Source organism: Anomalospiza imberbis, chromosome 5 (genome assembly GCF_031753505.1).
Source record: "Anomalospiza imberbis isolate Cuckoo-Finch-1a 21T00152 chromosome 5, ASM3175350v1, whole genome shotgun sequence".
NCBI lineage: Eukaryota > Metazoa > Chordata > Aves > Passeriformes > Viduidae > Anomalospiza > Anomalospiza imberbis.
The window spans coordinates 45,560,104-45,583,183 of NC_089685.1; the positions used below are offsets into that span (position 1 = coordinate 45,560,104).

Sequence of the window (23,080 nt, forward strand, 5' to 3'; positions counted from 1 at the left end):
GGAACAATTTAACCACTGATGTAGAGCTCCTGTAGGTTCTGTCAGGCCTGTTTCAGCCCTTGGCTGGCTCTGCTTTACAGGGAATGGAGGAATGCCCCATGGCCACTTCTGCTGCCATACATACCCCTTCTGCTTCACCAGGTGTACTGGCAGCAGAGCTAAGGATTTGGCCCAGGATGCTTCCAAAACCTCATTAGTCCATCCTCGTGTTATAATAAAAAGAGATGAGACCTAGTGATCTGAGATTACTACTGAAGCCCAGAAGATGTAAACTGTAATTCAGTGCATGGCCTCAGGTGAATTCTAACAGCTCCAAGTCTAGTTTCATCATCTGTAGAGTGAGGATAATAATGAGAGTAACAATACCTCCATACCTCACAAGGGACTTGAAAATAGTCTCACTTTTATTTTTAAACCTAAATATCTCCTCCAGTACTCCAAAGGACTCTTTAATTTGTAATGGCAATACTTTGTGTAACTGCCTAGGGGAATCAGAGTGTTTATCTGTTTGGTCCCTTCCTCAGCCCAGCCTGTGGATCCTTGTTGCTGTCCTCTTTGGGTACTTGCTGGAAATCTGGTTGGCTTCTTCAGAGCAATTTTTTTTATTTTAAAAGAAAGAGTGTTTTGGCTTCATGGCCTTGGATGGTGGAAATAGGAGGAGAAAACAAATCTATCCAAATCCTCGCTTCCCTTAGATCTTCTGCCTTTCTATTTTTAAAGGACAAGCTGGGAGTGGTAAGAGAGGGTAGTGTCTTCCGCCAACTTTGAGGACAAGTCATTTTTGGATCAAATTCTGTTGGGTTCTTCAGTGATGTTTTCAAATATTTGTCAGTGCATTCTGTGATACTCTTTACTTGCAGAGATTATTTTTCTTCGTGCCATCACACCTACATATCCGGCCAACCAGGCAGATATCATATTTGACATTACAGAAGGAAATTTAAGAGATTCATTTGATATCATCAAGCGTTACATGGATGGTATGACAGTGGGTGAGTAGTGTTTTCTGCCTACTTTCTTCTTTCAACTATACTGTAGGACAAGGTCAAAGAAATTAATTCAAGTAATTAATTCCTACCTTGATTTTCAAGCCAGTGTTGATTTTCATATTCTTCAGTCCAATATGTGTAATTTGGATTAATATCATGGATAATTTTTTATGCAAAATACCAAAGGCCTATTCTTTAATTTGAGAAGTATTTTAACTTTTTTTTTCAGAATTAGCTCTAACTAAAAATGAAAATGGCTTAGTTTTAAAATGATGAAGGACCTAATGTGACCAGGAGCAGTTGGCAAATGATGTTAAGGAGCAGGGCAGGAACAGATCCCAGCTGATGTGTTGCTCTGCCCAATGGGAGCTGCCCAGGCAGTGGCAGGGGAATACACTGGAATTCTCATGCCAGGTATTAAAAAGTAGCATTTTACTGCACTTTATTAATGTTTATTTATGAAAATAAAGGATTCCTGTTCCTAGTGAACACTTGTGCTTTGGTATGTGAACATGCAGATTCTGCTCAGGTTCATACACGTGCTTCAGCAGGACTTGTCCGGAGGTAAAGAAAAATCACTGCAGCTTTCATGTGGAGTGCTGTGAAAAACCCTATTTCACGTGGTCTGAAGGTGGCACTGGTGCATTTCAGAAACAAGATAGCACAACGTCAGCTCTGCAAAGGTTTTATGAACTGTAGATAAAAATCCTAAGTCATTAGGTTTCTATTTCTTTCTTGATCAATCAGAAGTATACATGTGAATGCTGAGAAAAAGGGAGAGTCTGTTAAAACAGGATGATAAGATTACAGATTTCAGTTATTGGGGCATTTCTTTAGCAGAGTATAAATGTTATCAGATCTCACAGGAGTTACAGTAGTTTGCTTTTTGTGCCGTGTGCTTCTTTCTGTCTGAAATAAGAAAGAAGGATCTGTTTGGAAATTCGAGTGGCCAAGGTATTTGCCTGAGGGAAGGGTTTCCATTTTGAAGAATAGGACTGTGTGTCAGTAGTATTTTACTTGGTAAACTGGATTATTTGCCTCACAGTGTAAAGAGAGAAAGGATATTCTTATACACTGAGTTGAGAAGATATGATGCATGCCCAAGTATATTCCCATCTCTGTGAAAGAATTGGGCAACTCTTTCTTCACCTCAGTTCCCCCTGTGCAACATGGAGATGATAAAACATGCCTACTGCTGTCTTATTAATTCTTGAGTGTAAGACTCTTAATTAATTCCTCTATGTACTTTGAGATTAATGGATGGAAGCTGCAAAGAAAACTGCCTACAGCAGAATTGGAAAAGGAAAATCAAAATAACCCCCCAGCTGAAATTACCTGGAGGGGCAGAAGTTCAGGACAACACATTGTCTGTGTGTTATTAGGATTGCAAATAATTCTGCCAGCAGCAGTTCTGCTGCTCTCATCATAACATAATTTTTATTATTATTAATAATCAGAATGTTAGGTGTTTCCTTAAAAAGTTCTGGGAAGTTTTCAAGACAAATCAGATGGGATCCTAGTCCATGAGAATTCACAAAGTCCCTGTTTTAAAGAAAAGGAAGGGTTTGTATAAGAAAGGAAAACCCCAAAGGGCATAGACAGTATCAGAAAGCTTTAGTGGTTATTCCACTAAGTTACAGGGACATCAGAACTGTGTGGAACATAGCAACTCTAGCAGAGCAAATGCCCAACTAGGGCAGTAACAGAAGAGTTTTCAGGAGTCTTTCTGCAATTACAATGTTCTAACTTGTTGAAAAATCAATTTATGCACTTCTTGGAGGGCATACCTGGACCATTATGCTGGATGACCACATATGTCACTGGGATCCATGCAACATATTTTAAAATATTTTTATACATACTTTTTAATGTCTTTTTGCTGCCCATATAGGAAATAATAAATTTATTTTGATAATAAATAATAGATGCATTAGTTAAAGAAACAAGAAGCATGCTTCATTCTGTTGTACTATTTCAGGAGAAATGGCCAGAATATCAAAGCTATTTTGTCGACTAATGGAATTTAGATCACCAATTTTTTTTTTTCAAAGACTATTTTTCTCTACAAGAGAAAAGACTGACAATTTCTACAGTAAGTTTTTGTTGATTGGGTGGGGGGTTTTTTTGTTAAAGAAAAGACACAGAGTAGTTTAAAGTGTGATGAAATGCAGCAGAATATATGGAAAAAAAGTAGGAAAATAATAACTTGAATTACTGAAAGACCTCATTGTAATAAACGTTTGACCCAGTATCAGACTAGAGGAAGCTGATGAAGGGATTCAGAGAAAGGAGGGAGCACTGGGAAAAGAGGGGGAGAAAGGACAGACCAATGAAGATGCACTTGCAGGAAAACCCTCATTAGTAATATAGTTTTAGCTAGGCTTTCAATAACAAGGACAAAGGTGATGCCTTAAGAAGAATGTGCATGTAACCTGTGCTAGTGTGAATGCAAAAGAACAAGATGCTCTTAAAGTGCAGCTGGGAAAAAAAAAAAGTGAAAAGGTACAGTTCTTTTGGGGAAGGCTTAAAGAGTGGGAGGAGCTGTTAGAGATGAAGTTACAGAAGAAAAGTGGGGGCTTCAACACTGAGAATTTTGGGCTGAAAAGATTCAGGTTACCATTTTCTGCCATTATCCCTCTAAGCTGACACTGAGACTTCAGGGAGATGTTAGGGAAGCTGAGTTGTCCATGAGATGGGATGAAGAATGGCTGATCAGGCTGGTTTGTGCTTTTTTGCTGGAGAGATGGCAGCTGAGGTCATTGGAGGAGATGAGCATGAAATAGCAGGCTGTGAGGTACATAAAAGAAGAAAATAGAAGCAGAGAAAAGGACTGCCCCAGGGAATGTTACAAAAAGAAAGAACACAGTCTCCCAAAAGATATGTAGAAAAAGTAGGCCCAAAGGTAGGAGAAGAAAGAGGCAAGGACAGTTTTGCAAAATCAAGGAAAGAAAACATATCAAATAGGAATCAATGATAAGCACTATCAGACATGGAAGAGCCAAAAGAACTAAGAGCACATGCCAAAAGTAGCTCTGCTGACCTACAGAAAGTATCTTCCAGTGGAAGGGGAAGAATGAAAGCCAGATTCCTGGAGAGGGACTGTATAGACTTCATGCTATCTGATTAAAAAGAATGAATAAAAAGCTGCTTCCAATATTTTTACCCTGTTATATTAAAAAAGAGATGCAAATCCCCAATCTTTCCTGGTTCAGAAGGTGCTTGTTTCCTGGTGTGGTTCCAGGCCAAGGTGGCAATGAATCTAAATGATACTGTTAAAAACCTAACATCACTTACTAGCATGGGTGGGAGAAAAACAGAAGTGCAGACCTATCCAGGCTTGGTGTTTCTTTAAAGCTTTTATAGACTTTTCACTGCATTCCTCCTTTAACCAGCTGTCAGTGAAAAATGAAGGATGCATTTTCAACCTGTGCAAAAATGCCCTATCAGTGCCTAAGGTATTATCAGTTGCTATAAAACACTTTCCCCTTCAGCTATGCATTCATTTCTTAAAACAGTAATCCCACCTTGTAGTCTGGTAAACTTCAGGAAGGTTTTAAAATTTCATAATATATCTAAAACTAGCTTTGATAGGCTGAAATCTTCCATATTGCATTTGGTTAATAACCTAAGCCTATATCCTTTCCTATAAAGCAGAATGGTGCTATTCTTCTGGAAAACATCCAGAGCCAATATAGCTATAAAAAGTCACCATAGAGTTTCAGTGGGGGGTTGTGCTGGTGCTTGAATGCACTTGTATCTACACTGACATGTACTACTACTCTCCATTGTTATTTGCAAGGGTTCCATTGCTGTCTCTGTCCCAAATGTCCTGCCTCTTTTATGTGGGTGACAGTTTGTGATGCTACCTTTGAACCATTAAAGTGTCTCAACTACTGATAGCACTATGCTGGATTTATCACTAGTCTAATTTCTACTGTGGTATCATGATTGTTTAGTGTGTTCCAGAGTCTGAGGAGAGACTTGTCAAAAATGATCAAGAAGATATACAAAATTGGGTATCATGAGCAAATGTGTTTGTGAGAACCCATATTAGTTGGGACAGGAGAAGGAAACTCGAGGTTTGTTTGACTTTTGTGACCCCTGTCCTTAGCACAGGGGTAGTAGTTCTGTATCTCATAAGTAGTTTGGCCATTAGCAGTGTGGCAGTCTTTTCACAGTCCTCCATGCAAATGTTTGTATGGTCTGACATTAAATTCAGTCATTGGTCTGCAAAAGATTTGGTTCTGAACTTTGTCCCTGGACCCACTCTCCATTGCCAGGCAAGTACCTTCACATTTCCCTCTGCTTCTCTCTCCTTCTCTGTTGCTCCAAACTCTATCTTTGGGCCAGAGGCTGACTGGGTCTTACTATGCATATGTTTTGGTGTTCAGCAAAATGAGTTTCCCAGACTCATGTGGGCTTCCTGGCACAGCTGGAGATGAAAGCAACAGTTCACCTACAGCTGGGTTTCTGTGAGGCAGGGGAGGTGCAGAGCCAGGGCATCCAGGCAAGCTCTGCTGTTTACAGGGGCAAGGAGAGAGAACACTTATCTCCCTATGTGGATACTCCTTCTAGAAAGTAAGCAGCAATAGGAACATTTTGTTGTGATTATAATGTCATTAGTGTGAAACAACAATGGCGTCTGGCCATACAAAACTGGTGCTGCTCAGTCATTGCCAGCAAGCTTGTGGAGCACGACATAATTCAGTAGGTTTTTCAGTAGGGTTTTGAAGCTGTACATTAAAAAAGACACAGTAACTTTCAGTATCTTTGTTCTGATTTCATCACTAGGCTTCCTCTCTCACAAGAGGACCTCCTCAGAAAAGAATATTTTGTGAGCTTTCCTCTATGCCAGGTTGCCCTGTTGAAATCAGCAGCAGTGCATTCTAGATGAGGGTGCCCAGAAGCTATTTGGTAAATGGGATCCTAGATTTACTGCCTAAACCTGCCCTTTCAGGATGCTGCTGACTGCACTACTCAGTAGTCAAATTGCTCAACACCCTCCCTCCCCTCCAGAAAAAAAATGAGGATGGAGAGCTCTTCTGGGGGCAAAGAGGCACCTTGAGCAGGAGGTAAATTTTCATTTCATATCTGAGAAATGCTGAAGGTGCTTTTCTGGTGAGAATGAGTCTTGATCTCAAGTGGAACAACATTCCTAATGCCAAATTTCACTCTAGCACATTGCAAGAGTCTGGTTAATTCAACTCTCCTCCTTGATCCATGTTCATCTCACCTCTCGGGTAGTACAAGGTATTACCATTTGTACAGAACACCTTTGCTTACAGTTTCCATGAGGCTCAGCAAGCAGATAAATTATACTGCAGCTCTGATGAAGTTTTGTGAACTGTGGTGACAAGTATAAAACCTGACAACTTGGGAAATAAATGGACTAAGTTAGGGACAGCAAAGAGCACCAAATTCCTTGGTTCAGGTTGCATTGCATGCATTTTCTGGTATTCATATTAAACCACAGGCTGAGATACTGCACAAATGAGTAAATAAAGCCAGATTTTAAATCCAGTACACCAAGAAACATACTACAGAAGTTTCTCTGACAGATGGCTGTGCAAAACCAGCTTTCTGAGGTGCTCTGCCCCAGTTCAAAGTAGTCAAAGACCTGTTTTCAGAATGATCTCCAAGTGTGAAATATATGTGCAATTGATTAATAACTGGACGTGACACTCAGTGCTCTGGTTTAGTTGAGACAGTGGTGTTTGGTCAAAGGTTGGACTTAATGACCTTGAAAATCTTTTCCAGTCTTAATAATTCTGTGATTCAGGTGCTTCTGCTGCTATATCCGAGTTTGTGTGTTGATAGCAACCATCTTATTCCTGCAGCAGTGCCTATGCAGCCCATAAAAATGGAAAAGGAAGATAAGACCCAAGGTGTATCGTAAATCTTTCTCAGTATGTTACACAGATGCCTAGCTCACTTAAAAACAACTCTACCTTAACTTTTGTCTTTAAAGGGGAAAAATGTGGTGAAGTGAACCCTTATTTTAGCCTTTCAGACCTGGTCAGGAATTGACACACATTAAAGTTCAGGAAGACTCCTTGTCAGAATTCTGCAAACCAGAAAAGCAGAGCTGTTGCCTCAAGGTGATGACTGAGCACTCTATAGGGGCTTCTGTGTCAAAGCCTCAGGACTAAGTACTTTTTCTTCCATGGTAAATCAAATCACAGAGCCATATCGTGCTGTGTGCCATAACTGTGGCTCTTTGCCAAGAAATGCTTTTATCACAAGGGTTGCAATAATTAATTGCCCGGGTGTTGTGGACCCAAGTGTGGCTAAATCGGAACAATGTGATTGTGAGACAGGCAGGGTAAACATAGCCACTCTCACATGAAGCCCCCTATAAATAAGATATAGGGAATAAAGTAGCAAGAGGCTGGTATATGTGATTTTGCACATTTTGGACATTCATCACTGAAGTTTTCCCACCTGTTTTAGTAAATGTGTAAGGCTCTTCTAATACATAGAGCATCTCACATTCCTAAAGATGGAACAGGAAAGATTAAAAATATATGATGGAAAGTATTTCTTAATGAGGCTACTTCAAGTACGGTTATTGCATTTTAGGCATGAGTGATTTCACAGCATTGTCAACAATTAAACCCATTGCAAGGTTTGGCTGGAAGGCAAACCAGATATCTAAAAGCACTTCAAGTTTGTCAAACCAAGATAACAGCACATCTCTCTGAAGTTATTTAGTGTCCTTAATAAAGATCACAGTATTTGTAAACTAGCCAAACCTCAGTAAAATCAAAGATTTTTTAAAAATTCTTTCATAATACCAAGGCTCCATATGATCCAACATGACAGACAATAGCTTTGGAAATATTCACCATTTGTTTCTGGCCAAAAAATGTGTTAATGCGATGACACCTCTTTATGGCCTCTTTGATGCATTTCAGCAATCAAAGATCTCTAGAGAAGCCAAAGTGTTAATGAAATTAAACTTCATGGAGCTGTTGAATTCATAATAAATTTAATACTAAATTTCTGATCTGTTGAATAATGCAGAATCATTTTTCCATGCAGAAATGTAATTCCTGTACTGTAATTTCATTTTTTTTTTCCTTTGGAGTTGAAACAAAAGGGAAATGAGAAGAAGATTCAGTTTTAGGTAAACTTCTACTAACACTTGTACCCTGGGTGGAAACTTCAAAGGCTGTGAGTACCTGGGAAGTTTTAGACAATTGTTTAAGCAATTTTTTAAAAGAGAGCTTTGCCTTTACATGGCTAATAAATTATTCCGGTGGCCACAGATCTTCTGCCTATGGGAGAGATGTGAGCCAGAGGTTGTTGTCCCACCAGAGGCATGGCCCACCTGGTTGCACTGTTTTTCTGAGGGGTGTCTTGACATGCCCCTGGTCCACTTTGGCACTTCTCAGAGAAGCATCCAGCACTACCTTGAGCTGCACTGTTGTATAATGGTTGTTGAACTTCTCCAGGGACACACACACGCACACAGTTTATTTTTATATCATAGGGTAATGTGCCACTGCATTCAGCACTACACCAGCAGGCCTGGGTCATTAGGAGCCCTGTTCACGCCACTAGTGCAGTACTCACTGTGACAGTACCCAAATCACTGCTACCTTTCTATTCCCAAGAGGAGGAACATGGGGGCTGCGTTCAGTGTTATGGAGCTTTGTTGGTGCTCCAAAGGGAAATCCCCTTCTGCCCACCTCTGAGCACATACTTCACCCTGTGGTCAGATGACTGCTTGTGTGGCAAGCTGTGGTTTTGGTTCTTTCAGGTGTTCATCCAAGGAAAGGGGTGGAGGATATAACAGGACCGCTATTTTTGATCAGCTTAAACCAACAGTGAAATTACCCTGAGTGTTATATAGCTTATAAAAGTGAATTTTATGTGGCCAAACTGATTTCTGAAGTATTTTATAAGCACTTGGTTTCTCAACAGTTGAAAATCAGACCTTTTTCCTAAATAAAGATCTGGGACATTCATGTTTGAAAAGTATGTTTTTCAAAATCTTGTCCCCAGATACTTCAGCAAAGGTATGTATAGCTAGCCACATTCCTGTGAAGCAGTTCTCCGTCAGCATGGAAACCTTGTTAATATCCAGCTCTAACTTGATTCTCCAAAACTTTTCTTTTGTGAAGTGTTCACCATCAAACTTGAATGAAGGTCTAATTCACAATGTTATGAGGGTAATATACTTCAAAGCATGAGGAAATCTATTCTGGTACTTGTATTTTGATTAATGAGTTTTCTACATCCTTTCACTGTAGTTATGTTTTTCAGGTGTGGCATCTTAAGGATTAATGATATCTTCAGAGCTGTTTTTCTGTCTATGATTTGATGCCTGAAGTGATGATTACCAAGAAATATTTCATTTTACAAAGAGCAGCCACTTATTAATAAAAGATATTATATCAGAAACTATAGAGCACCACATAGTAGGAGCCACATTGTTACTGTGACAAATAATTGAGAGAAATATAGATAGCTTTCACACACACACACACACACACACACACACACACACTCACACACAAAAAAAAAAGAAAATGAAAAAACCTATTCAGCTTTTGAGAGATGGAGGAATCTCAAGTATAAATTAACTTTCTGAAGTCAGCAGACAGATATCTGGTGGTCTGGGAAATGCCTGCAGTCTGACAGATAGATTGTCCCTTTAGGCACAATCATGAACTGGAGAGGAATGGAGGAAAATAATGCCTATGATGGCAGGAATAGGGCAGGAGAACTGGTGACAAAAGACATGGAGAAAGCTGAAGTATTCAATGCCTTCTTTGCCTCATTCTTTACTGGTAAAACTGGCCTTCAGGAGTCCTGGGGCTCTCAGAGCAAGAGGAAGATATGGAGCAGGAAATAACTCACCCACAGTACAGGAGGTTCAGGTTTGGGAACATTTGAACTGGGAATAACCAAGTCCATGGGTGCTGGTGGGGTACTGAAGGACAAGTGCTGAGGGAACTGGCCAATGTCTTTGTAAGGCACTCTCAAGCATCTTTAAAAGATTGTGGTGATCAAAAGTTCCCATAGAAAAAGGCAAATGTCACTGCAATCTTCAGGATCTAGGGTCAGAAAGGATCTAGGGAAGAGGCTGATCAGCCTCTCTGGGAAGGTGATGAAGAAAATCCACCTGGAAACCATTTCCAAACATCATAAGGACAAAGAGGTCACTGGAAGCAGTCAGCAAGGATTTATGAAAGGAAAATCATGCCTGACCTACCTTACATCCTTCTACAAAAAGATGGCTGGATTAATGAGAAGAGTGGATGTTGCTTATCTTGACTTTAGTAAGGCTTTCAACACCATCTCCCTTAATACCCTCACTCAAGGAAATGTAGGCTGGTTAAGTGGACAGGGAGATAGACTGGGAAAAGACTGAACTCCAGGCTTGTAGGGTTGGGATCAGCAGCACAGCTCACTGCCAGTCACCAATGGTGCATCCGAGGGGTCGATTTTGGGTCACTTTCTTCATCAAGGGCCTGCCCAATGGGTCCAAGGGCACCTGGACAGAGGTGATGAACCAGAGTTGTGCTGCCAGGCACAGGGACCTTGACAGGCTGGAGCAACAGACTGACAGGAGCCTCGGGAGGTCCAGCAAAGGCAGCTCTCACTCTTCCAGGTGCAGTGCAACATTCCCTGATGTTTAATGTTTGATTGAATTTTCAATGGTAGAACACATTGGGCAATTAGGAGTTGATTCATTTCCCTGGCATAGTATAGGTCAGTAAGTACTCCAGTAACTATGCTGGCAGAGCAATTTATGCACTGCTAATCATTACTCTGGCACAACTTTTTGTGTAATTAACAGAAGCCTTTAGGAAAAGAATTTAATTAAATTTTAACACAAAGCTTTTTACAGAACAAAAAAAATGCTAAAATAGCCTAAAACATGTATTTTCTGTTTGTGATCAGGATGTGAATTATTTTTCAACCCCACTGATAAACTCTATATATTTGTAATTAATACTGAATAAGAAATTAAAAATCTTACCATGACTTCTTGTGAGTTAAGGTCTGAAAAGCCAAAAATTTGCTATGTAGTTTTAGCTTCACACTATAGATATGTATTTACATGTTGAAGACTGAGAGAGCTTGGTGTTCAAGCCTAACCTGCACTCCTATGATTTGATCCAAAGAAGCATTCATTTATGTCTGGGTTTATTTTCGTCTTGCTCATTTCTAGAATGACACTATCAATTTACCTTTTATAATAATCTCTGCCATGATCATTTCCCTAGTCCTAAATTTCCTAACTGCCTGAACATCTCTTCTGAAACTACGACAACATTCCTAAGTAACACTTATGCAATAGAGATGTTTACTCTTAGTTCTGCAAATCTTGGCTTGCAGTATAAAGCAAAAAGCCTTCAGCAGAAAAGAAAACTTGAAGTTATAGTGCAGGATCTCACATTAAAATGAGGAGATTGGTCTTGTATTGCTTAAGTGAAACACATAAACAAGCTTTTCCCCTTGAAAAAGTTGTTCACCACACATAACATGAACAACCTTCAAAAAGTTGTTCACCACACATTACTACCAGTGTGCTGGAGTTTTGGGCTCTTTGTCTTTAACAGCAACACAATGGCTGTAGGTTTCAGGAGGAACAAGCTCCTTTGTGATCCCCAAAGATCCATTACTTAGAAAGGGGTAGCTACTGTTGTGTTGTGGTAGTTAGGACTATTCATTTCTGACAAGGCTGTAAAAAGGACCAGAGTATTTTTAGTGGGGAAACAGAAGCCCAGGAGCAGCCAAATGTAGGACTTCAGAACATAGCCTGAGATTATTTGGAATTTAATATAAAGGCAAATAAATTACTTGAGTTTCAGCTGAGTTTAGGTTCCAGCTCCACAGCTCTCATCACATCTTCTCATACTTGAATTTGTCCTAATTGATCGTTTCATGTTCCAAGTATCCATTTAAAGCACAAGGAAAATAGCTGGAGGAAAATGTATAAGGTGGGATTTTTTCATGTCATTGAAATCTCTGTCATGTAGGTGTCACAAGCAGCTCATCCCAAGAGTTCCATCTGAAAATAGACAGCACTCTCTCACCATGTAATAGCACATGCTCTTGACAAACCTTCCTGTGCGTCTTTTCAAAGGGGGAAATTTTCAATGGGTTCACAATGGTTTAAAGGTGAAGAGGGGAAATTTAGGCGTGATATACAGAAGAAATTCTTCCCTGTGAGGTTACTGAGGCCCTGGCACAGGTTTCCCAGAGAAGCTGTGGCTGCACCATCCCTGGAAAGGTCCAAGGCCAGGCTGGATGGGGCTCTGAGCATCCTGGGATAGTGGAAGGTGTCCCTGCCTGTGGCAGGGGAAGGAACTGAATGTACTTTAAGATCCCTTCCAACCCAACCCACTCTATGGTTCTGTGATTCTATTTCAGGATAAAGCTTTTTTAAGCTTTCACTTACAATCAGGCCTGTCATAGCCCAAGTGTTAGGAAACTTAGGGGGAAAACCAGACATGCTTGATCTCACATGGGATTTTATTTATCTAATGAGGAGTAGACATTCATATATTGCTACCAGTATTAGTTTCCACTTCATGGAAGTTAATTTTAATAGTGCATGGCCACTGCAAACCCCAAAATAGCCTGAATAGCAGCATGTGCTTATTTTGAAGGAAAAGCAAACAATGAGCTACAGTCAGACTTTGCAGCATCACAGAATCATTAAAGTTGGAAAAGACCTTTAAACTCAAGTACAACCTTCAACCCAGCACCAGCACCACATTCACCACGAAACCACAGCATCTGATTGATTACCTCTGGTATTTCAAATATATACCCCTATCTTATTATTTTACATATTTTTTACCGGGTGTTTAATTATTTTACATAGTTTTTAGAGTGTTTAATTTAAAATAAATCTTAGAATTAATAAAAATATGTCACTTGTTCTATTTAGGATCTCATTAAGAAGTTAACTATAGATTAATGATTCAGAAAAGTGTTTTTTATTCTTTTCATCACTTCATGCTTTCTCAGTAACTCCTTACCACACATCCCACATTTATGCAGTTCATGGTCAGTTTTTAACTGACCACAGATCATACAACTAAACAATGAAAAAAAAAAGCAAATTATCCTAAATTGATTATTTGTTCCCAGAAAAAGTTGCTGAATTAGTATTTGCCTGTAGAGTCAAGGGTGAAGTGTTGCACTAGTGAAAATGGGGTAATACTGCTGGATTCACCCAACAGAAACCAACAACACATCTCTGTTAACTTGCCTCCTGAGAAGAGTCACAAAAAGGACGTTGTGCGTGCTTGCTGTGAGTACAAAGGGAATGGAAAAGTTGATTTTTTACTGTCCTTTGGTTTGTGGTGACAGGAAAAAACAATATAGCTGTAACCCCATGGGGGAAGTGATGGGAAGGGGGCAAGAGGAACAAGAGCTCTTGTGCTTGTTACTTAACACAAAGCTTGAAATGTGGTTGAGGGAATTGATCCCAATTTTGATAACTGTTTATTGTATTTCCCTAAGCATAGCCCACAGGTTATTTGGAAGAACAATTTTTGATTTGGCAGTAGCTGGGATTGTTTATATATACACAAATACATATGCCTGCATATGCAGGAAAGGCAAGAGGAGCAGCACATCCCCTCTTCCAGCAGTCACCAGATTCAGCCCCACTGTCAGCCTCTGGTTCTTTGCTGGTTCCACTAACATTTCTCTGCTTGATTTGGGGGATCCTTAAAAATTTATGATCTCTGAAGCTCTCTTTTTGAGGAATGGGTGCAATTTATGTCTGTTCTGTGCTCCTAATGATGATATAGATTTGAATATTTGACTAGACTCAAAATCAATCCCTGTGGAAAATTCTATGTACTCTGAACCATAAAATGTAAAATACTGCAACCTCTCTACCAACACAAACCAGTCATTTCTTATGGCAGCAAGAAAATAAACTGCTTGGTTCTGGTTTGCTTTTTGCACACTATGGTGATCCCTTCTAGAGGAACTTTCTTTAGAGGAAATGCAAATGCAGTGTGAGGAACACCACAACCCAGATCCCCTGGGAATTTAATTGCAGCAGATTTTGTGGATAGCAGTGAAAAATGAGGAAGAAAGGTTCTTTTAAACAGGAGTATTTCAAGGAGCTTAGCATGGAAGTCAGAATTAGGAGTCTGGAGGCAAGATGTGAGTGCATGACAAGGCAGGGACTTGTCGGCCAGAATGGGTTAATGTGGTAACAAAACAGCAGATCTTCTCCTCAGCTGAAAATTGAGCTTCTTAGCAAATCTGCTGCCTAATGTAGAAGTACAAGCAGAAACCAAACACAGAGGTGAATTGCCTGAGGATCTCACATATTTCAAAGCAGAAAAATGTAACGATATCTTAAAGAGGTATAGAAAACCCAAGGAATACCTGTGGCATCTAGAGAACATGTCTTACGAGGAGCAGCTGAGGGAGCTGCAGGAGCTGAGCCTGGAGAAGAGGTTCAGGGGGTAACTTCTCATTCTCCACAATTCCCTGACAGGAGGGTGCAGCCCGGTGAGGGTCAGGCTCTGTTCCCAGGGAACAAGAGACAGGACAAAGGCAAACAGCCTAAAGTAGTGCCAGAGGAGGTTTAGACTGAATGTTAGGGAAAATTCCTTCACTAAAAGGGTTGTCAAGCATTTGGACAGGCTGCTCAGGGAAGTGGCTGAGGCACCAACCCTGGAGGGATTTAACCAATGTGTGGATGTGGCACTTGGGGACATCAGTTAGTGATGGCCTTGGCAGTGCTGAATTAATGGTTGGACTTGATCTTAGAGGCCTTTTCCAATCTAAACAATTATATGATTCTCTCAGATTAAAATGCTAGAAATACTGCTGAAAGGCTTAGGAATATTAAAAATATTATCCTCGCTGTCTTATTTATCCCATCTTCTCTGATAAGCAAAGCTTTGGTAAGTCAGTGACAGTTACTCAGATTATTGGCTGTTGTCATTGCTCTCATTTAAAAATATGTATTATATATTATTTAGGTTATTGTCCTCACTACACTTGGTGACATGCTTTACCTTAGAAAAAAATTAAAATACAAAACATGAAGTAAAAAAACAGGAGAGGAGAGTAGCTCAATATTTTAGTTACAGAGCTTTAGGAGCTGGACCATGGTTCAGACCATTGGTGACATGCTTTACCTTAGAAAAAAATTAAAATACAAAACATGAAGTAAAAAAACAGGAGAGGAGAGTAGCTCAATATTTTAGTTACAGAGCTTTAGGAGCTGGACCATGGTTCAGACCATTACTGTGACATCCAAAAACTTGCTGCCTCTCATCACTCTGAGGCTGTTCTCTTTCACAGATCAGCAGGTGGAAAGAATTGCCATAGATCCTGTTTACAGTAAGGGTAAAGTGTGCAAGAGAAAGAAATCTTATCACTGTTTTTTAAAAGGAGGTCAACAAATCATGAAGATACCCAAACAGATTTGGGACATGTAATGACATCTGTGCTCAGTTAACAAAACAGTAAAACCAAGCACAGGTGAGCTCATGGAAGGCATTCTGCCTGGCACACACATGGCATTTTCTGCAGGTTGAGTCTGTGTTCAGGTCACAGATGATGAACCAAAGAGAATGAACAGCACCAGCAGCTTATCAGCCTGGAGAGTACCAACACTGGTATATGTGCCTGCCAGCAAGACAGCACAGATGCTTGAGGTTGCCTGACACATTGGATTCAGCAGGGGGGATCTCCATGTTCATTTATGACCAAGGATTCAACTTGTTGTTGTTGTTCTTCTTCTTCTTCTTTTTCTTCTTCTTTTTCTGTGCTCACCTAGCTAAAGTCTAATATTGTTGGAAAAGAATTGGGGTGAACATGCTTAAATGAACTCACCTTTTTTGCCAACTGTAGAGCCTGTAGCTGTGGTCCCTGAGAGGACCAAGTGGTGGTATGTGAGAGCCCTCTGTCTTCAAGTAATTTCCTGAGCAGCCCCACTGGTGCTCCTCACATCCTGCAGACAGTGACTCACAGAACAGTGGGCACTGCTGCAGTGCTCCAGGACTGAGTCCCAGTCTGCAATTATCCCCATGGCAAATCTGAGTGGCTCCATCCAGCTATTTTGGATGGGTAAAAAAGAGATCAAAAAGAAGCTGCTTAATTTTTAAATTTCCTGACTTGTCAGTGCATTTAAGAATGGTAACATTCCTGTTACTATAAGGTATACTTTTGTACTTAGTGTTCAGCTATAAACGCTGACAGCTGCCAGACCACAAATCTGGATCCATGAGTTTGTCAAAAGGGATAGTGAAACAGCACGTTTATGCAAATGTTGCAATGTCTCACAAATCCATGTAACTCAAAAACACCCAGAATTATTACATGTGGCTTCTTCAAATGTATCCTGGGATAATGCTTTTGAGATATTGACTGATTTGTTGAGCCACATATGTGAAGAACATGGATGAGGCCTAGATCTCAATATTTTTTTTAGTCTTTTGTGTGAGTCAGCCCAAGGCACTGCTGGCCTTGTTTGGGCCTGGCAGAGCTATGCCTCCCTCGTAGGTGACGTGAAAGGTTTGAGACAGGAGAGAATCAGACACAGAAAGCATTTTTCATGGGTTCCACCTGCGTTTGTCCTTCAGTTTGGTGAAGAAACACACCCAGGTTTTTCATTTTAGCACTTGTCACAAAACAAAAATGCAAAGCTCTCAAGGAGTGAATCTGCCAAGAGCAGCAAACCTCTCATACGGTTTTGTCCAGAAGAACATTTCAAGGGTTTCTCTTTTTTTCTTTTTTTTTTTCATTCTACCTATTCAGAATGAATACATCCTTACACATATGCTGTAGCACAAAGCCATCTGCCTGTATCATCCTGTATCATCCTCATTCATTTAATGGGAGAGAAGGGAAAGAGTTCTTGCAGTGGTGGTCATTTCAGGATCATCTAGAACACTGGCACAACAAACTGTAGAAATAACTGTTGTCAGAGTATTGTTCCTTTCTACATTCCCTCAATTTCTTTCTTCAATATAGTTGTCAGCATGTGTGGCATTCACTTCTCAAGCCATTTTATCAGCTGGATTTTAAAACTGCAGCAAGAGAACTGTGTGAAAAGGCACTGCCACATGGACTGCAGTGTTTGCCCATTGCACCTTTTTTTCCTGCCTGTTAGCAGGGTGCATCTCAACACGAATGAGAATGTTACTAATGGCTTTGAATGCTGCATCAGTGATGTGTGAATGTTTGCCATACTGTGGCATAGCACAGCAGAGAAAACACCATTTGCAATCCCACCTCTAGAGTAGAGCAAACTAGTGGAATAGTGCAGAAAGTGTAGAATGCTGTAATTGGATTGCTAAACCAAACCAGCAGCCTTTGCTCTCTAGGGCTTGGTGATGACTGCAGGAGCTGCTCACAGGGTTGGTTAAAGATTGCCAGCACTGAGTGATTTCAATGCTGTGCATTTTCATGGCTCTCATTTAGAGCAGTGCCTGCAATAAAGTGATGTGTTGTTAGTAAAATGCTTTAAATACTACCCTAAAGGGAGGACAATTTTAGCAAGGTTTTTCTGTTTCAATACATCATCTGCCAAGCCCAGTCATTTTTATAAGATACAGGAGAGTAGCCAAGAAAGCTAAATAAAATTAAATATATATATATAAGTGTATATATATATGCATATAAATTGTAGGGGGCGGGATGCTTAAAAAGTGTATTCATCAAATATGGCAGGCAAAGTGACTGTGGTGAGAAGTTTGCAATTTCACTGCATGCTGAAGATATTAGTAAGTGTTTGAACAGGACAGAACTGTAATGTCATTACTGCCTTAGGAAAAGGTGCTGACAGCCTGCATAAGCAAACATTTATGTCTCCCATCAGATCTCAGGCCAGAGTGCTCGCAGGGAACAGCTGCAGGAGCTCGGCTGGGACTCCATCATTATTGCCAGCATGCGGGAAGAGTTCATCTCAAACCATCCTTCCTTAAACTGTGCATTTCCTTCTGAATCAAACAGGCTGTCAGAGCAGTCTTTTGTCAGAAGGAGGTGTCTGTGGAGGGGGGTTCCTAGCGGACTTCCTGTGCCTGCTGGCTGACCTTGGCTTCATGTGATTTTGACATTTGAGGACATCTTTTTCAGATGAGAGCAGTTTGGTAGCTGCCTACTCTGTAACACCAGGCCTAGAAAATAAACAGGAAGTGAGAATATGTTTAGAACCTGAACTGGAGCCTTTGGAATCAATGGCAAAGCTTGTGTTGACTTTGTTTTGTAGGTCTGAAGCTGCATCACTATTCTGTATAACCACATTGCGTCAAGGCACAGACAACTCCTTGTGACACAGACGTGCCTCCCCAGGGTCCTCTCCCACACCCTACTCAGACCCCAGGAGCCCAATGTCAGCTTCAGTCCCTGCCTGAGCAGTGCTGGAAGAGGGCTGGTCTCTGGCTGTAGCACAGCTGAGGGTCCACTTGTTCTAGACCCTGCCTCACACATTGCCTCCTCAGTTTGACTTTGGCCCAGCATCATCCATGAGCCAGGCCGGGATGTGGGTCTCTGGCTGAACCTGCTGCCCCTGGCCTGCCCTGCTGCCTGGCTGGGGAGTGGGACAAGCCCTGCCCTGCCACCCTCTGAGGATCCCGGCAGTCTCCATCATGCTGTGCCTGGCACTGGGGCTCCTCCATGGCAAACCAGTCACAGGACTGGAGCCCTGGAAGACACAGCTTACTTCTCCCTTTCTGCTTCCTTCCTTACCAAACCCCAATGCTGGCAAAGGACTGGCCACCATTCACATGAGGATGCCATAGGAGCAGATGCAGAGATAGCTCCCTTTCCTCATTAAACTTTTTTCCTGTCGTGTCCAGTGGGGTTGTCCATCCATGACTCAGCACACAAATGATTTACAGATTGGGGTCATCTGATGTTCACAGGGGAAGGGTTGATTTTACGGATGCAATACAGATAGTTTCTACTGTTGCTAATGAAATGGGGTTTTCAACACGATACCAGGAATTGCATGGCGCTCCCAGGTGTACTCATGTACTCCTCTGAGCAATGTGTGTTCTGGGTTATCCAGGGAAATCTCCTTCTGTCCCATGTAAAAGCAGTGTCATAGAATGCTTATTGAATTTATATCTCCAAATAAAAGGTAAAAAAAATTTACTGATTTCAGAATATATAGGAGGGTTTTGCCATTTGCAACACTTGAGTGCTCATTATAGATCTTCCAGATATTTTGACTCAAAAGTTGTATTTTATCCTTCTTTCTCAAGCTTTCTTGCAAGCTATTTACAGACCCAATAGACAAAATACCTTTCCCTGGGCTATACTGAACACCAAGAGTGGTGCAGCTCCCCCAGACCCAGCTTAAGCCTCCTGCTAATCTCAGCAACCTATTTCTGTCCCAACAGGTGTAGTTCGCCAGGTGAGGCCCATAATTGGACCTTTCCATGCCATCCTGAAACTGGAGATGAACTATGTCATGGGCGGGGTGGTGTCTCACCGCAACATCATCAACGTCCACATCTTCGTCTCTGAGTACTGGTTCTGAGGGACACCCACAAGCAAGTGCTCCAGCCTGAAACATTACCACAAGCTATTATGTCATATACTTGTTTTTAAAACCCAATAGTGTTCTTTTTTGGTTTCTTTTTAAATATTTGGTTTATAGTTTAAGACAAATAACAAGGTATTATGTTGATTAGACATAGGGCTGAGCAAATTAAGTGAGCCTGATGTAGTTGTTTGTATAAACACGTAGTGTGTAAAACTGCTCAGCTGCCTGGTGAAATTTAAAACTTTTCTAAATGTTTGGACAGATCTCAACTGGCTCTTTGGCCAGATAACCTGGGTAACAGACTGTGTAACAAAACAGATGTCAGAGTTCATTGGGATGAGTATATGGTGTCTTTGGATGGAAGAAGTTGGATAAGGATTAATAATTTCACCTCATATTAACTACCTTGAAGAGGATTGCCAGAGAGTGATAAATAGTTAGGTTTGGGATCTCTGAGTAGGTCCCCAGAATTGCTAATTATTCCTGAAAAGTTCAGCCTGGATATTTAAGAAGTGCCATTCAGCTGCAGCGACCAGAGGAAGTACAAAAGGAATTAGAAATACTTATATTGCACATATTAAAAAAATACTCTTTTTTTTTGGTACTTATTGGTACTTATTATTTGATTGTAAGATTGTTTGATTCTAAATCTGTTTGATTTGAACAAGTACCTCTCATTGAAATTAATCTGTTACAGGAACACAACATATTGCTGCAATTCCCATCTCACCAGTACTCAGCAATATGTGGGAAACTCATACCTTATCTCCTGTCTGTTATAAAGCTCCATGCCTCTTAATATTTGGTAATAAAATTATCATGTTAAACTGTACATTTCCTATGCACCAAACTAAGGCATATGTAATTATATAATGAAAATCTCACCAATAAATGAATGTTTAATGTATTTTCTGGGCATCAAAATATTGTATATTTTTTATTACAGTACAGAAAAGAAATAACTCCATGTTTCAGTTTGTTATGTTTGTTAAGATATGAGGAAATAAAGAAGGTCAGATGGGAAATATTCCAAAGTATGCCATGGTTTCTGATTCCCAGGAAAATTATATGATACAGCTTTTGTAAGCAAATTCATCATATACCTATTCCCCACTAAACCAGACTCCTTTAGTCATTATTGGCACTAAGCATTGAACAGGTTGCCCAGAGAAGCTGTGGCTGCCCCATCCCTGGAAAGGTCCAAGGCCAGGCTGGATGGGGCTTGGAGCAACCTGGGATAGTGGAAGATGTCCCTGCACATGGTAGAGGTTGGAACTGGATGAACTTTAAGGTCAGTGTAATCCTGCTACCTTTACTTTTTAAATGTGTGTTTATGGTCTGGGTCTATTTGGGAGGATGCTATTGATGCAGAAAATAGCAGGTGCCAGCTGTGGCAGAAAACAAGAGTGTGGGCTCTAAGGGATATTTCTGTGAGCACCAGCCTCTAGCAACCCTCTTGCTGTGTTTCAGCAGTTTGCATTTAGTGTTACAGAAATGGCTTTTACAGGGATGCTGACACATGACTTTTCCATATGCTGTGGTGGTGTTAAGCCACACTGTGTAGGAAAATAGTATTTATGTTTGTATTCACGTACTGGGCAGGGATGGAGACATTCATGCCATGTCCACATTGCCTTTTTCTTACCCATCTGAGCTTGACAACTCATCTCCCAAGTCTCGCTCTTGACACCAGAGATCACTAATGCAGCTGGACTAGGAACCCACCACTGGGGTGCTCTCATCACCTTGGACAGGCTTTCCCAGCTAGGTGGGCTTTCAGAGGGGTTAAACAAAGCATCAATTCCCTTTGCCATTGGCAGAGCCGGTGGTGGTTGGCCGTGGTTGATGTGGTTCATTTAGCCATTTTTTTGCTTGTGAATTGTGATGATACCACTTGTAAGAACAGCAGAGAAAATACTAACACAGTGAAAATCTGCACTCTTATCTACTTTTTGCACAGTGATCTCAAAATAAGCAAATGATACTAAGGACAGCAGAGTAGCTTCCTTTGGGGGGGGCTTCAAAATTATTCTGAGGTGATTCCAAGCAGCCACGTGAGACAAGGCTGTTGGAATTCAGTAGAACCAAAATAAATGTGTGCTTCTTAATATAATTTTAAAAAAATCTGCAAATAACAACATTCTGCAATTCCTTTCTACTCTGGGCAGGTCTATTGTCTTGATATTGTGTCTTCTCATCTTTTTTGTATAGCAAGGTTTGAGTTTGGGTCCATTGGCTGCCTCATCCCCTTTAATTTTTAGTACATTCAACATACAGAGCTCCAGAAGCCTTTGGAATACTCTCAGGCACATGAGGTGTCCTGTGCAGGGCCAGGGGCTGGACTTCAATGATCTCTGTGGGTCCCTTCCAACTCAGAATATTCTATGATTCTATGGTAATTAATTGAACATATTTCTTTTGATTTGTAGAAAAGGCATTATCTGTGAAAGAAACAACAACAAAAAAATCCTTCTCTTCCCTAAACTGGCATTTTTGCTGGATCTTCAAAAGGTATCACTTAGGTCTCCCAGGAATGCTCATTCTAAGGGCTTATAATCAGTCACCTTCAAAAACAGTAGTTGATTGCTCTCACTTGGCCAAGGCTGGAGTGAGCATGGTTTTGATGTAACAGCCAGACCCCCTGCAGGTTGGCCAGCATGTTCCCAGTCATGGGTTAAGGAATGCCATTTTCCCTAGGGAAAGGGAGAGGGACCAGAATGTGATTTATACTGCAGGGTCCTGAGTTTGGCTGAGGTTTCCAGCCCGTCTACAGGCAGACCACGCCCCACCTGCCTCTGTGCCCTCAGCTCCTGTCCTCCCTGCCAGGGCTGCCATGCTCCCTGCAAAGGATGGGGAGGATGCCTTTTCCTCCAGCTCCCCTCTGGCCTCTGCAGAGCAGGGCTCTCTGCTCTGACACAGCAAGGAATGCCAGAGCCCTTCCCACATCACTTCTGCTCCCTGAGTGCCTTTGTTCCTGCTGCCTGCGATGAGAGTGGAGGGTGTGAGGCTGTCTGGAAACTGCTGCTCCAAGACAGAGACATAAAGTACACTCACCAAGTCTCCAAAACATTGGCCCGATGAAAGATCTTTTATTCCTGCTGTGGCTAAGAATGTGCTATCTCTTCTGTAAAGAGCTCCCTTTTTTTGCTTTCACCTTATTTGAAACTCCCACTTCATTGGGGTTTTTCTCTTTTCCTCTCCTTTATTGAATTCTCCTCTCCCTCTCCATATTTTCATTCTATGCATCCATCTTTTTCTTTTTTTGTAGCAATGAGTGTTTACTTGCAACTGATCAATTGAAGTTAATCAGACCCAAGAGAGAGATCTTGAACAACTGCAGAGAGAAAACCCATCCTGGGATGACTGCAGACAAAGGCACATTTGCTTTCATACCCAAATGATTTATCATGATACTCTGAATCACATCCAGATTATGCCAGGTGGGACACTTTCATGGGACAGTTTCTGGCCACCTTCTTTTAAACTTCAGTCTTGAAGCACATCTTCTGTGAGGAAAGGCTGAGAGAATTGAGACTGCTCAGCCTGGAAAAGAGAAGCTATGACCTAATTGCCCTTTCCAGTACCTGAAGGGAGCCCT

The 23,080-nt window shown here is 41.0% G+C and overlaps 1 protein-coding gene across 4 annotated transcripts in view; it reads left to right on the plus strand.

Moving 5' to 3' along the window:
* Nucleotides 1-20,516, plus strand: part of FBLN1 (fibulin 1) — a 75,971-nt gene extending 55,455 nt beyond the window's left edge. For all 4 annotated transcript variants that reach the window (XM_068190451.1, XM_068190453.1, XM_068190452.1 and 1 more), the window contains 2 exons: nucleotides 861-992; nucleotides 19,337-20,516. In XM_068190451.1, coding sequence (XP_068046552.1) covers nucleotides 861-992; nucleotides 19,337-19,476 — 272 coding nt within the window. In that variant the 3' untranslated portion in view covers nucleotides 19,477-20,516. The remainder of the gene's footprint in view (nucleotides 1-860; nucleotides 993-19,336) is intronic.
* The last annotated feature ends 2,564 nt before the right edge of the window (nucleotides 20,517-23,080 follow it).